At 37.2% G+C, this 15,127-nt stretch overlaps 2 protein-coding genes across 7 annotated transcripts; one reads left to right on the forward strand and one right to left on the reverse strand.

The window, feature by feature from the left end:
* Positions 1 to 240: 240 nt before the first annotated feature.
* LOC129787658 (major facilitator superfamily domain-containing protein 6) lies at positions 241 to 13,326 on the reverse strand. 6 transcript variants are annotated; one of them, XM_055823425.1, is made up of 5 exons: positions 12,942 to 13,326; positions 3,246 to 3,446; positions 2,509 to 2,654; positions 1,170 to 1,793; positions 241 to 1,097 (listed from the first exon to the last, which is right to left on the reverse strand). In XM_055823425.1, the coding sequence occupies exons 2-5, from the start codon at positions 3,304 to 3,306 to the stop codon at positions 402 to 404; spliced, it is 1,527 nt and encodes a 508-aa protein (XP_055679400.1). In that variant the 5' UTR covers positions 3,307 to 3,446; positions 12,942 to 13,326; the 3' UTR covers positions 241 to 401. The 6 variants fall into 6 exon arrangements, with proteins under 6 accessions (XP_055679400.1, XP_055679385.1, XP_055679392.1 ...); XM_055823410.1 differs by having other exon boundaries at positions 3,246 to 3,443; positions 12,942 to 13,229; XM_055823417.1 differs by lacking the exon at positions 12,942 to 13,326 and adding an exon at positions 12,555 to 12,823.
* LOC129787561 (transferrin) lies at positions 6,273 to 12,221 on the forward strand. The gene is made up of 5 exons (XM_055823273.1): positions 6,273 to 6,735; positions 8,209 to 8,576; positions 8,645 to 8,789; positions 9,802 to 11,152; positions 11,905 to 12,221. Exons 1-5 carry the CDS (start codon positions 6,606 to 6,608, stop codon positions 12,110 to 12,112), a joined length of 2,202 nt encoding a protein of 733 aa, XP_055679248.1. The 5' UTR covers positions 6,273 to 6,605; the 3' UTR covers positions 12,113 to 12,221.
* Positions 13,327 to 15,127: the final 1,801 nt, after the last annotated feature.

The raw sequence follows: 15,127 nt of genomic DNA on the forward strand, positions 1-15,127 counted from the left end.
GGAATTTAGCGCGAAGAGCAGAAGCTTCTTTGAGGCGCGAAAAAATAATAATTTAAATTTGCAAAGGATTCTTTTGAGGATTGTTAAGGAGAGAAAAGAGAATAATTCTGTAATAGAAATTGAGAAATTTTCTTTCATCAAGGTTTATTGTTAGAGGGTCTAAACTGCTCCAATTAAAGGACCTAAAGTAAGAAAATAAAATTCATAAACCATCCTTAAAAATTAAGAATAAAAAACATCTTTGATTTCAAAATTTCATTTGATTTATTTCCTAACGTTAAGTTTTAAGAGTATAAAAGAACAACACTTAAAAGTTCCTTTTCAAATCACTTTCAAAATGATTTTTTCTTCAAAAAGTTTCCTTCTAAACGAAAAACGGAAGACACTTAAAGATTCCTGAGTCATTTGGCCACTTTCTCCTGTTCCGGTGGAACTTCGTACTGCTCCCTCGTATCTCCGGGAATGCTTTTGCTTGCCGGCCGGAGAATTATGTGAGCAATGCACGTAATGAATGCTCCTGCCGCAAAAACGCGGAAACTCACTTTGCCGCCCAAGCGTTTGTACATTTGTCCACCAATTAGGCTTCCAATGGCAAATCCCAGTCCATCATCCATACCCGCCACAAGGCCCTGCATTGTGGCTGATGTTCCAGGAGGTGCAATGGCTGAGGCATAGGCTACAATGCAGGTGTAGCAGAGGGCATAGGTGGCTCCCTGCATGAAGAGCTCAACGGGGACAAGGTACCAGGGGTTGGGGATGGCTGAGATGAGAGCCAGACGTATGGAGTAGGTGAAGAAGCAGAGACTCAGGCAATGTACAAAGCCAATACGCTTCAGAATCTTCCCGGAAATGAGGAAGAATAGAATTTCCCCACCGAGGCATTCCGCTGCCACCACACAGCCCTCAATTAATTTAATTGATGCCTCATAGCCCGTCTCCGCGGCTACCTCCTCCAGATGCCAGAACATGTAGTAGATTATGAAGGAATCAATAATTCCAGCAATTGTGGCAAAAATCAGGAAAGTGGAGATATCAGGACGACGCAGGACTTTCAGCACATCCTTTAGAATTGATTCTGAAGAAGAAAGTTGTGGCAACTGGCCAGGAAAAAAAATAAATTTTAAAAATATTTTCACGACCATCACTGTAAAAGTTAACGTTTTTTTTACCTTTAGCCTTGTCACTGTTAGAAGATCAAGAGCACTGAAGATTAGCATTATTACAATTGCCGGACCGATGCTCTTGACAATCCCTTCAGTGCCTAGATCAACGGCAATGCCCCCAATGAGGGCTGTCAGTCCAAATCCAATTGTTCCCCAAACTCTCTGCTGCCCATACTTCATCTCCTGACTCTCACCCAACACGTCAAAGCACACAGCATCACTTAGGCTGTTTATCACGTTAAATGCAATCGTCCCCACGCACATGAGTACGACGAATGTCCAGAAAATACTTGGCATCTCTAGTGCTAAATCCGTGTGTTCTGTGCAGGATAAATCACAGAATCCCTTGAGGGAGCTCTGAAGGGTGTTGTGGGCACAGAAATCCCCTCCTGTTGCATTTATCTTCCCCTCAATGTCTTGCACAACATTTGAGCAATTTACTGAGCACTGCACTGTCACCCAGGAGCTGTTCAAACTCTCCGGCGAGGCGCAGAGGATTGTTTGGGAAATATTCAAGGAGAGACTGTGATGCTTTCCTGCTACTTCCTGTGGCTGCGGGAGGATGTAGAAGCCAGCATAGCACAATGTCATCAATAGAATAATTGCCATGAAAATTACTTTCCTCAGACTCTGCACAAAAAACATGAAGCTTTTAAGCATTTTTATTTACTTCTTCTTCTACGTAAAAAAATAAACCTCATGCTGATTTATCTTCTGATAAGACTCCTCAAATTGTTCCCGATCTATTTCTTATCTTGAGAAACTAGCTTCAGAGGTTTTTGCACCTCCCCCACCTCTGTAAATACTCATAATTACTCAAGGAAGTGATTAATGACACAAATAGTGTGGCTGCCATTTAATCCACCCATCCCAGAGATTAGGAAGCACAAGATGTAAATAAAAAGAGTATTTAAGTGCCTCATGTGAATAAATAAATCTTGAGAAAACAAAGTTAAATCCTCGTGCAAAAAAAGCTCCAACATGCTGAAAAAGATTCCCGGTTTCCGTGACAGTTTTTGTAATGAAAAAGAAAAAAAAAAGACTGAAATAGAATAAAAGATTATTCTCTCCACCCAAGATTGGCTATCAAAACAAGTTCTGCAAGCTGTCGAAATAAATTCCATCAAGGAATAATTATAGAATTTCCATGCGCGCGAGAATAGCCACAATGGGGGCGTTTTTTGCAGATTAAAACGCGCACGAAACAATAGACATGCAATGAAATTGTAGCCCATTTGATAGGAACTTTGTGATAAAGAGTCTTCTTATCAGGTGATCGTCTCCAAGTCATTTGGGCATGAGGAGCTTTTTTTCATAAGCTCTGAGTTTTGATGGAAAGTCTTACCGTGAAGAAATCCGCAAGGAAACCAACAGCTGGCTTCGCAAGGACATACATAATGGGAAGGATGGATGTAATAAGGCCCATAATATCCGGTGGGATGCCCATTTGCTTTCCTATCACATTTATTTGAGGCAATATTGGTCCCATTGCTGGAAAAAAGAGGATTCATTTTTTTAAGAGCTGAAATGTGTTTTTTTTTGGGAGTTAAATATTTTTGGGAGAACTTAAAAAAATCTTTTTGTGAAAAATAAAAATGACTTTTCGATTCTGATTAGGTACTTCATCAGGCCCAATTTTTGTCACTGTTTGAGTTTGATTTCTTGTGATTTTATGCTATTTATTACTGAATTTATCGATATTAAGATTAACTGGCAGTCATGGTTCCATTTTAATGACCAGCACTGTAATACTTTCTTTTCAGAAGACTATTCAGGGACTTTGTTGTTAAATTTTATTGCTTCTAAATTAGTTAACCAGCTAGAACTATGAGACTTTCTCTTTACAAACTCATAAAAAAAAATTTCCGATATTTTCCAATTGATAATTTTAACATTAACTCATTCATTTTTAAAGTTATTTGTAATAGAAAATTCATTCGAAGCTCTTAACTGAATCCTGAAGCCAAAGAATCATTCATAAGCATTTCCTTCGCTTCATTTCATTACAAAATTCGTAATTTCCCAGCTCAGAGTCTCCCAGATAAATAGAAATTAAGGAAATTAATAAAATTGGAAACTTACCTGCCATGAAGAAGAAATAATGGGCTTTAACGGGCACCAACTTCGGGTTAATCCCAAACATCTTTGGGGCTTTGTATTCTCACTCTCTCTCGACGAAATGTTCCGCACCAAATTCAGGAATTCCACGCACTCACATTCTTCTCAGGCGAAAGTGGTTGCACCCAAAAACTCCCGGTGATTTTCACCTCTCAAACCAGACTGCTGCGGAGAAAAAGGCCAGAAAACTCTGGTGAGGAGATTTGACTCTCAACATTGTCTCGGCAGCCCGTCTGTATTGGTAAAATGTGGTCAGATAAGTGAGCAGCGAATGGTGGCGTGTGAGATGACAAATTAATGTGGATTCCTTCATATAAGTGTCTCTGTGTATTGCTTATCATCTTATCACAGAGATATAATTTCTTAGATTACCGTGAAAATCTCCAAACAAATTCAACCAACATGCGAGTAATGTAGAGCGGGTGGGAACAATGGAATTGTTTGAGAGGAATGTTTTCTTCACTCTCTCACTCAAAATTCTCTCATCACGTGCGGGAAATGCAAACAAAATGAATTGAAAAATTTTATTGAACTCACTTTTCGTGAATTTTACTTATTTTGTTAAACAACTCAAGAAGATCGCATAAAAATAGGGGAATCAGTGGTAAGGTGAGGAATGAATTTCCTATTTTTTTTTCAATTAAAAATATTTCATTCGTGCCTCAATTGCTGATAATAATTGAAGTAAATTATAATTTATGGTTAAGATTATTTAAAATCATTTTTTTTATTAAAATTTAAATGTTAAAAAGATAGTTTTTGGGGCTAAATGAAGCACCTTACATGAGGCATATAAAAGCATTCATATTTTTCAGATAAATATTGAATAATTTAATGAAAGAGACGATGAAATAAATAAAATTATTCTTTTAAAAGAAAGAATATCAAATCTGGTTAAGAAACGTCTTGATTTATTTAACCCCAACCCCCATAAAAAACGTTTTTACACGTAACATTTATAAGAAATTAAATTTCTATAAAAGTTTCACATCTTTATTATTCATTATTTAATCGATTTAATCCAATTTATTCCTTCTCCCTTTAATAAATTAATTTGAATTTCAACTCTACGTCCGATAAGCAATGCAAAAGAAGCCAAAGTAAAGTAGTTTCCATAGTATAGTGGATGTAATAAAACTGGTCCATGTAAGAAGAAGTGGTTTAGGTATAAAAATAATCCGCGCGCGCGAGGCTTCTTTTTATTGCTCTGTGAAGGACATGCGAATGATCGCACGCAAGAAATTCTCTTGCTCCGTGTATTCCGCAACAAAAAGAAGGAAGTTTAATTGCAAATGTGCGCCAAATAAACTCATCCAGCACTTTGCAATGTTGAATTTTTATGCGGTTTATTGTTTGTAATTTCCTCGTGCAAAACAACTTTATGGCCCAAAAGACCAAAGAAGAAAAACATAATAATATTGCATTTTGATGAACTTTGCAGAATTTTCATGCAAAAGGAAGAACCCTGCTTGTCTACACTTTCAAGGGGGCTTTAGCACAAAAATTCTACGGAAATTCATAGAATTCCGTGGTGGAAAAAAAATTCCCCCACTTTGGTGAGATTTTTATCGTGCTAACAGTGAGCATTAAAAATTTAAGAGACAACAATCTTGCGGTTTTCTGCAAAAAACCAGGTCAGGAAATCCCCCAAAAACCCCACATCAAATGGAGCAAATAAAATCAGCTGAAGCAGCTGAACTTCTCTTCACTTTCTTCATCACCTCCATCGGCGATCAAGGTGGGAAAATCCCCGTGTCGCGTGGAAATAGTTGGAAGAAAATGGTCTTGATTTGCGAGAGCGTCGTCATCGAAAACTGGAATCTCCCAGACAGATTTTTTTCTTTTGCTATGCTCGCGAAGTTCTCTCAGAGGCTTTTTTTTGCACCACCACCGTACATATATTGTTTCTCATCCAATGAAGCTTTAGAAGTTTTTTGCTGATTTTGCTTGTTGTATAATTCACACCAGGGGGCCTTAAGCATGTATATACTTACAGAAGGTGAAGCTTAATGAAGTGGTTTAAGTGTAGTGAAAATTGTTAATTGAAGGTTATTGATTTCTAATCAGATATCTCGAGAATTTAGAAAACGGGAAATGTTTTCTAGTCTGGGATTTCAGTCTGAAAATCTTGATTTTTAAGCTGGGACATTCCTGAAGTTCCAATATTTATTGAATCGTTCAGATTTCTAGATTAAAAATCATTCAAGTTCTATTCTAAGACTTTCTGCCTTGAAAAATTATATTAATTCAAGAAATTTTCGAAATTTCTGAGCTAGAACATTTTTTTCTATGTTTTTGGAAAAATCTAGATATTTTTTTTAATTCTTTTGAATTTTTTAAGTTTCCGGCTTGAAAATCATTTAATTTCTTTTCATTTCCTAAATAAAATCACAAACCTAAAAATGAGAAGAAAAAAAGAATCGTTAAACTAGAAATTTTAGAAGTTTGAAGAACGAATTTTCAGAAATTTCTAGCTTTAGGTAATGGTAACTAAAAATCTGAATATTTTTCAGGTTAGAAAATTCTGAAACTTGCTGAATTTGAATGATTTCAAGACATAATTTTTCTAGCGCTAAAAATATTAGACATTAAGTATTTTTCCATTCAGGAATTTCTAGAACTACGACTTTGAGTAATTTTTTTTCAAATGCAAATAAAAAAAGCGAGGTGAACCTCTTTTAAGAATAGTTTAACAAACATTAAAAACCTTATGTTTAACCCCATTCTCTCCTAGTTAATACGTTTTGATCTCTTCAATTATGAATCATCCCTATTTTTCAACTTTTCATAATTATTTTACTGCGAAAAAATCCTTATGATCAAAACAAGTCATTGTGTTAATTACTTGGCCCACATCAGCAGTGTACGCGTCTAACCAACTGCTCAAATAATTTGTAGGAGTTATTAACCCCCCGGTGAAACCCACTCTTGGGCTAGACTACCTCATGCTTCAGTGGATTTTTATTCTCCTTACTGGAAGTTTTCGCCTTCAGTCTATCGTTGTCTGTCTGCGGTGCTGCACTCGGAAACTCAGGCAACACCTCTGCGGTCTTCTCCGATTCTACCTGTTGCGCATCTTTAAGTTTTTTTTTTAAATTTTAATTTCACTTTCAAAGGTTTCAAAAGTCCAAGGAAAATCAAAATCAAAAAAAACTTTGAAAGAAATTGAATTAATATAATTGCGCGTGTGATTGCTAAAGCCCCTAAAGGTTTAGCTCCTCGGCTTCTTTTTCGCGTGTGAGATCATCTCGCGATCGATGTGCCATCGAAGATTGGTTTTGTGAGGAGTTAAGTGCTGTGTCGCAAGGAAGAAATCCAGTGTGGATGAAGATGGGATTTAAACAGTGTACTGAACGCATAACAATAATTGCATTTCACGCAATCTTATTAACATTTTTAGTCATCATTGCAACTGCCAAAGACCTTCCGGGCTCAGAGTCTCAGAGTGATAAATGTAGGTGATTTCTTCATCTCCACAAACGTTTTTCTTTATTTTATTTTAATGGTCAAAGACGAAACAAAATGCTAAACCAACAGGTTTTTGTGTTGTGTGACTTTTTTCTCATATTTTATCGCTATTTTCGTACCTTTGTGTCCACTTCTTCATCTCTACACTCTTCTACTTCATTTTGGACACAGGTGTGTCTCCGAAAAAAAAAAAATCCCCACACACGCCTAAAAATCATCCCAAATGACCATTGAAAGTGAAAGCATTTTTGTGCAATCCGAATGAGCTTCTTTTGTGCATTTTTTTTCGTGGCTCGTGCTCTTCCTCAATCATTTTCAGTGCCGCACCGCTTCAAATGAGGCACTATGAGTTTGGCCAACTGATATGCAAATTAAGTCCATTCTTGTGCTCACTAGACTGTGGCATTGCCAAAAAAGCGCGTGTCCTCCAAAAGGTCACAAAATCAGTTCATTGCTTAACACACCTGCCGAATAAAAAATTCCATCCAGGATCTTGGCCCAGTGTTCGAGGGCAGAGTTCTTTGTGAAAAATTATGCGCCGGGGATTCCCTGTGCGTTTTGCATAAAAAAATTCCCATGAACTTCCATGGAAGACAAGCCTCTGGGTCATTCTCTTCCTCTCTGTCTGTGTAAATTCCCACTTTGATACATTGTCAAGTATCGAAAGGGGCTTTTATCTGGCAAATTAATATGCGTTTTAGAACTTTATTAGTCCCGTCCACCCCTAATATAAAATTTCGGAAGTATTTAAGACCTTCAAGACCAAGATAATATACAAAAAAATTTAAAATTTAATTTTTTTTCAAAGAATTGTAACTAAATTCTTTATGAATTTTTAAGAAAAATATTTTAAGTTCATTAAATTAAAAACTCTAGATAATTTCAAAGCTTTCAATGTCAATAAATTCACGAAATTTCAATGAAAAGCGTCGTTAAGAGTTTATAAAACGAGTTGTTTATTTTATTTTTGTATCAATTTTTAATCAAATTCTTTAATAAATTCAGTAATCTTGATTTTTTATCTATTGAGAATTAAATTAAGAATGTTTTTCTTTCATTTATTAATTTTTTTTGCTTAAATTCATTTTCTTATCATAGCAATTAGAGAGGAAAGAACAGCCCAAAATTGAATTTCAGATCTCAATTAAAATCAGAATTCAAAATTAAAATTCAATCATTAAAAAGGTTCAAAAGAAAATGATTTTTTTCTAAGAAATTTTTAAAAATGAAGCTGAGAACATAATTCGTCATCCAGATAGAAGCCCATCCACCTTCACTTATTGTCCGATGGTGCTCAAATAAGCAAACAGCATGATCTTCTTCGCGCTGTGCTTAGCACCTTAGCGTTCAAGGTCACCACGGTGCTTAGCCGGAGCTCTGGGGCACTTGAATAACTCGCTCTTGATCTCCTCGACACTAAAATCTTGGCGCTTAATCTCTCGATTGTCTCCGCCAACAGTGCGTGTCTGCATTTTGGATGGACGCGGCTCATTCAACAAGTCCCACAAATACTGCCCCATCCTCGAGGAAACCTCCAATATTGAGTGCGTAATTGGCGTCGATCGTCTCGATTGTGTGCGTCGCATCCACAAGGGATCTGCTCACTTTGGCGTCTTCTCTGCTGAGGATCTAATCGCTGCACGATGGGCTGGCGTGGAGGTGCTCATCACGAATGAAATGCGCTTCAACAAAGAACATTTTGAGTACGAAATTGTTGCTGTTGTGGACAATGAAGCTGGGATTAATACTCCTCATGATCTGAGGGGAAGTAAATTCTGCCATCCTGGCCATGGACTTCACAACCACTGGACTGAAGTCCTTGCCAATGTAAGGAATTTTACTTCCTAAAAAAATCTCCAGAGAACTTTGACTAATCTTCCTGTGCCTTCTTCCAGTACTTTGAATCAATGCTGGTGGCTAGGCAGTGCGATGAAGATCTCTCACTGGCTGAATCCCGCATTAAGGCTTCATCGAAATTCTTCGGACCTTCCTGCAAGGCTGGCCCTTGGGTACCAGATCCAATTGAAGATCGAATTCTGAGTAAGTTGCGTGCGCATTTCGCAAATCTCGGTGTCTTCTCCCATCCCACCTGTATGTTATTTACCCACCAAACAGCCCATCTCTCCACAAATAACAATTTAGCAATAATGTGCCACATTTACGCAGCCAATTCTCCACAATTTATCATTATAGCTTCAGCTTCTAATGGATTCTACGAACTCACATTGATTAATGGCTAATCTTTATTTACAATGGGAATAAATCGAACAAATAATACTAAGAATTTCTAGATTGGGGATTCTTGCAGTTGATCTTGAAATCCTCAAACTCAAGAGAATAATAACCCTGAAGAGAATACAAAAAAACTAACAGATTTCACAGACCCCGGAAAGCAAAGAAGAAGAAAAAACTTCACCTGCCAATGAGTTTGAAAAGTAAATCCAATTAGCGGATTGTCTGCTGGAAAATTTATGCAAGACTTTCTGTGGGAAAACAGCATGATTCAGACTTGATTGATTATCTTGAAAGACCATATAAACAGGTTTAGTGAGATTTATGAATGAAAAATATAAATTTGCTTAAAAATTTGAAGCAATTGAACAATCATGTGGCTCGTTTTTTTTTGCTTAGATTTTGGGGGGAAGAATTTTAAACGATTATCTCATTCTTAAAATTAGAAAATGAAATGTTAAAATGAAAAGCAAACCCAGAGACAACAGGATGCTAAGAAGTGGTAGCTTTTGGTTTTACATCTAAAACACAATTAAATATAAGATTTAGGATTTTTTTTTATTGAAATTCGTTTTATTTTATTTAACAATTATTCAAGAACCTTACTGAACTAATTTAGAATCCTTAAAAGCAAGAAAACAACTAAAGATTGGTTCCTTGTTGATGCAGAAAAGTCTACATAGGGAAATCTCTTCAAAGACTAATTCTTCGCTTCTCATTCAACATAACCTCAAATTTTCCCGCCAATTTTTCATAATTTACAGAGATTAAGATAAAATTAGCCCCATAAATGATCTAAAACAAACTTCTCCCTTTTCAGAGAAACGCTATCCTTCCCTCTGTCAGATTTGCGGCAATCCTGACCACTGTGGCATTGGAGATAAGCACTGGGGACGCCGAGGTCCACTGTACTGCCTCACAAGTGGAGCTGGAGACGTTGCCTGGGTTCGCTTAGATGATGTACGCAGTCATTTTGGGCTCAGCGGCCTTCCAGCTGAATCAGATCCCGCAAGTTTCAGCCTCCTCTGCCCAGACGGGCATCTTCAGCCAATCAACACGAAGTACCCATGTGTCTGGGTAGCCAAACCATGGCCAGCAATTGCCGTCAAGAGGGAGTATTCTGAGAGAATTCAGCAATTGCTCGAACAGCTATCGCACGATGATCAGAAGAGCTGGCAGAATGCCCTGCTGAATCTCCTGGAAACCTACCACGTCGACGTGACTCCCATGGATATTTCCATGCCGATTGAGGACTACCTCGACAGGGCAGTTGGCTTCCAGGGATCCTACTCCTTCCCTTCGTGCAATCCTCCACGTTCCATTGTCTACTGCACCACATCCATCATTCAGCATGCTAAATGTTCCTGGCTCCAGGAAGCTGCATCTGTCTATGGGATTGAACCGAATCTCCAGTGCATCCGAACAGAGCATCTTGATCGCTGTATGGATGATGTGAAGCATAAAGTATCAGACGTTGTTCTCGTGTCTCAAGACGATAGAATTCGCGCCCAGAGAGATTATTCCCTCAAACCTATTCTCTATGAATTCTCATCGGATTTTGAGAAACGCTACGCTGTGGTTGCTGTTGTGAAGACTAAATCCCACATTAGTAACTTTGCTGAGCTTCGTGGGAAGACAGCATGCTTCCCATCTTTCGAGGGAGCTGCCTTTCTCTCAGTCGGAGAGACTCTTCTCAATCAATCTCTAATTAAACCATCCTGCCATCCAGCTGGAGAGCTGCAAAACTTCTTCTCCGGCAAATCATGCCATATACAGGCTGGCAAAACGCAAGCCTGTGAGCCATATCATGGAGATGAGGGAGCTCTGCGTTGTCTAGCAGAGGGACACGGAGATGTAGCCTTCATTGGCATTGAAACGTACAAAGACTTTGTCGATGGGAAGCTTCTGGGCAGTTGGAGTCGTGCCGTGAAAGTCAATCACTTCAGTCTTCTCTGCCCATTTGGCAGTACAAAAAGGATTCCAACGTGCTACCTTCACTGGACGGCGCCAGGGCATCTCATGATTCACAACAGCACCAATTTGATGCGCCGGAATGAGATCTACAACTCCCTGAGGGATATGGATCGCCTATTTGGGAAGACGTTCACCACGAAAACTCAGACTTTCACCCTCTTTGGGCCGTTCGACAAGAAGAACAACGTTCTCTTCAGGTTTGTAAAACATTTACAACAAAAAATTACATCAGGGGGTGTTTATTCGGGAAATATTTGTACATTTTTTGACGAATATTGCGAGGAAAACTTTAAATTCGCATAAAAAAAACGTTTTTAATTCTCTTTCTCCATTAAAACTAGATTAATTTTGCATTGAAATGTGATCTCATTAATTGGAATTTAATGACCTTTTAAATGATGTGATAAGTACGTAATTTTGTACTCACGATAAACTTCGCGCTATTACGCTAAATCTCAAACTTTAGCACAAAACAGAAATAATGCAGAAGAACTTATTTTATTATGCGTTTCATGGTTTTATTTTAATGATAGTTTTAGTAAATATTTTTAAAGTTTCCCTGAGATTTTAGTCAACTTTGAACGTTTTTTATGGGATTTTTTCTTAAACTCCTCGTTTCTTGCTTTAGAACTGTGGGAATTTTTATTCTTTATTCATCATTCTAACTTTATTGCCTTGAATTTTACAGAAAAAACCTTATTTTTCTCAATTTTATTTAGGAAATTCAATTTCAAGTGGCGTAGTTCCTTATTCAAAGCAATTTAAATTAATTTGCTGATGTTTATCTAAAACGTTTTAACGATTTTTTGTAAAACCGATCGTTTTGCGGGGGGGGGGGGGGGTCAAACCGGCATGAGAAAGATCGCAAATCTTTTAAAATTTTTGAGAAAGACGATAAAATTTAATTTTTAGTCAGTTTTTGATCAATATTTTTAAATATTTCTCCCAGGGATACAACTGACGGACTTCGAGGATCAGTGGACATTATGAAGGATCGTGCAGATCGCAGCCTGGAATCCGTCTACAGTCACTATTCCCATAAGAAATGCATTTCAAGTGGAAGTTCGAGAAGATTCCAGCCTTCAAGCGCTTCCATCCTCGCTGGAGGACTTTTGATTCTTCTCTTCCTCCGGAAAACCCTCCAACTAACCAGCTGAATCTCAGAGAAGCCATCCCTCTCTTTGTTTCATTGCCCCTTCTTTTTTGTATGCAATTTTGTCGAGAGAAAATGTGATATTAAATCATTTAATTTATAAGCTAAAAAAATGTTGTCAGTCTTCTGAAAAATTTCCCTCTCACTGCGTAATTTCTCGTGTAATTTCCCTGAGAGTAAAATGGGCAGAAAAACATTTTTAACAGCTCTTCGACATTAAAAAGTTCTGCTTAATGATCCATCCGGAAGGCTTGTTTACCTCATTTTTTTGTCTTTCTGGTCTTTCATAATGAGATGTTCGGGCTGTTTTTTTGCGCGGGGAATTTGTGGCCAGGCAGTGGAGATGATTTAACATTTTACAGCATTATGTGGTAATTAAATTAAATTAAAATAGTTGGGAAAAAAGTGAAAATTCGTCACTTAGCGCGGGGCGTCAATAAACTCACCTTTCGCACCTCTTTTGCACGTGCCGTTGCGGGAGATTTCCCACGAATGACTCAATGAAATAACATCATCACACCTTTATTTGCATTTCTAATTGAAAAACACCGTCAATTACTTCGCGGAAAATGCATTTTTCTCAAAAGAAAATTACTGTCTTCAGTGCACTGGAAAGTGTTTACGTTTTCACTGGAAAGTCTTCAAGTTTCCATTGGAATGGTGCAGGTGGCGCTACTTACCACACCGAGATTTTTCTTTATTGACAACAAACGAACTTCGTCGATGCAAATTAATTAGCAAAATAAACACATTAAATTAACATAATCCACGGGAATTCCACCGCGAGTAGCTTACTATGCTTCTTAGGAATCTTAATTGATGCATTTACTTACAATTGCATTCCTCAAATGATGATTTTTTGGCACTTTTTTCGGACTTTGGATGTTCACAACAACACTTTACTTAGCAGCTAACGTTTTGAATTAAGCTGCGTTTTATAATATTAATTCAGTATTAATAGATTCATCCAACCTTGATTAGAATTCACAAACAATTTAGTTAGTTAGCCACTCTGTGGAATAATCGCGAGGGAGAGAAGAATGTATAAAAAATTCACTGAGAAAAATAATTTTTTTGGAGAAGCAAAAAGGAAGAACAAAGAAGTTAAAAGTTCAAAGAGAAATTATAATTGCTTTATCACCAGGAATGTTGATGACACACAAAAATGCAGTCCGAGACAGCCGAGGCTGAGTAATTAAAGCTCGCAATCCGAAGAGCAAGAAAAGCTCTCTGTATAGGGAAGACTGGGGAACAATTAGCTCTCTCAAAAATAATCTTCAGGTTGGAAAAATATTTTTAGATTATTTTAGGTAGAAAACTAATTTTTTTTTAAAGTATTTGAGATAAAATTTTTCTAGTAGCTTCTCTGAGGTGTAAGGGGCTAAATTAATCATTCATTTGGGGTGTTTTAACTCTTGGAGAACTTTGCTGGCCACCGTGGCCAATTCGACATTTTTTTTAAAACGTCACAGAACAAAATCTCTTAAACATATCGTAATAATTTCTACATCTGTGTGTAGGGACGTTCCATTACTTCAAGATCGTCGAAAGAAAACTTGGAAAAATATTTTCATTTGAGAGAAAATGAAGATCAAACTTTTGAGGTTAGAAACCTCGATCCTGACACGAATTTCTAACCTCAAACTTTGAGCTTAATTTTCTATGATAAAGAAAACGTTTTTCCAGATTTTCTTTTGACAAACTTCCAGTATTTGAAGTCGCCTACACATAGATGAAGAATTTGTCAAGATAAATGTAGTTTTTCCGACGTTTTCATCAATAATTTATTTCCGGGTTCTTCGTCGGCAGTTGAAACTTCTTACCCAACGAAACTCAGAATCTTCCCAGAGCTTTCGGACTCGCATCGACCACTGAAGAATGCTCCGAGCGGGGAAGATTCTGAGTTTCTTTGGGTAAGAAGTTTCAACTGCCAACGAAGAACCCGGAAATAGATTATTTATCAAGATAAGCTCGATAGATTTTAATCTTTGGCTGTTTAAAAAAAAAGTCAAATTGGTAGCGATTAGGGGAGACCGGGGTAAAAATAGTCAATTTGCATAAATCCTTATCTGCAGGATTCCCCAAGGGCAAGAAAATTTCCTCGATAGGTCATTCTTATAGGAAATTTTCTGGCCTACAACTTTGTCTCAGACCACTTTTCTCTATCTCCACGGGAAATATGAGTTTTCGAGCTTTTCCTAAACCCTTCCGCTTCTGACTATTTTTAAACGCGGCGGGTAAATATAGTCACCAGTTGGCTAAATAAAGTCGGTCGAATTTTCCGGCATTTCCAATGATTTTCCACCTGAGAGATTGATAGTAGTTGATAACTAAACTTCTCATCTTTTGATTCGCGACAAGGAATTTCACTTTTATACGCACTAAAACAGAGAATTTTGCGATTTTCTAAAACACTCCATTTTGCAACAAATGGATAGAAAATATGCCAAAAATTTCGATCTCCCATATGATTTACATGGGATGACCCGATCTACCCCAAGGGGTATGTTTTGATTTAAATAATTGTACAGAAAAATCATTAAAAGTTAGTGAAAAATACACCTTGGCAATGTTTTCTGTAGTAACCCAGCTAGTGAGAAAAATTATCAGATTGGAAAATTGCTGAAGGAAAACTTCGGAAAACGCGTTTTTCTCAATACGCAAAAGTTTGGGAAATGGGCCAAAAATCTATTTTCATTTTTAACTCCTAAAGTACTGATCGCATAACCTCCAAATTACTGTCAAAAATTATAGGTTGGTAGGGCTTTCCACCAGAATTTTTTCCGATTTTTCCGATTAATAACTTCGGAGAAATTGGCATTTGAAAATTCGAAAATGACTATTTTTACCCCGGTCTCCCCTACCAGTTTTGTCCTCCAAGTGTTAAAACATGTTATTATGATTAAATTGATCAAAAAAAATATTTTTCTAAAGGGAGTAATTCCAATAAATTGAATAAATAGAAATCATTTTTTTACTCTCTAAAAACAACTTTATAACTTCCTAAAAGATAATTTAG

The sequence above is a fragment of the Lutzomyia longipalpis genome, chromosome 1 (assembly GCF_024334085.1).
Source record: "Lutzomyia longipalpis isolate SR_M1_2022 chromosome 1, ASM2433408v1".
Taxonomy (NCBI): Eukaryota; Metazoa; Arthropoda; class Insecta; order Diptera; family Psychodidae; genus Lutzomyia; species Lutzomyia longipalpis.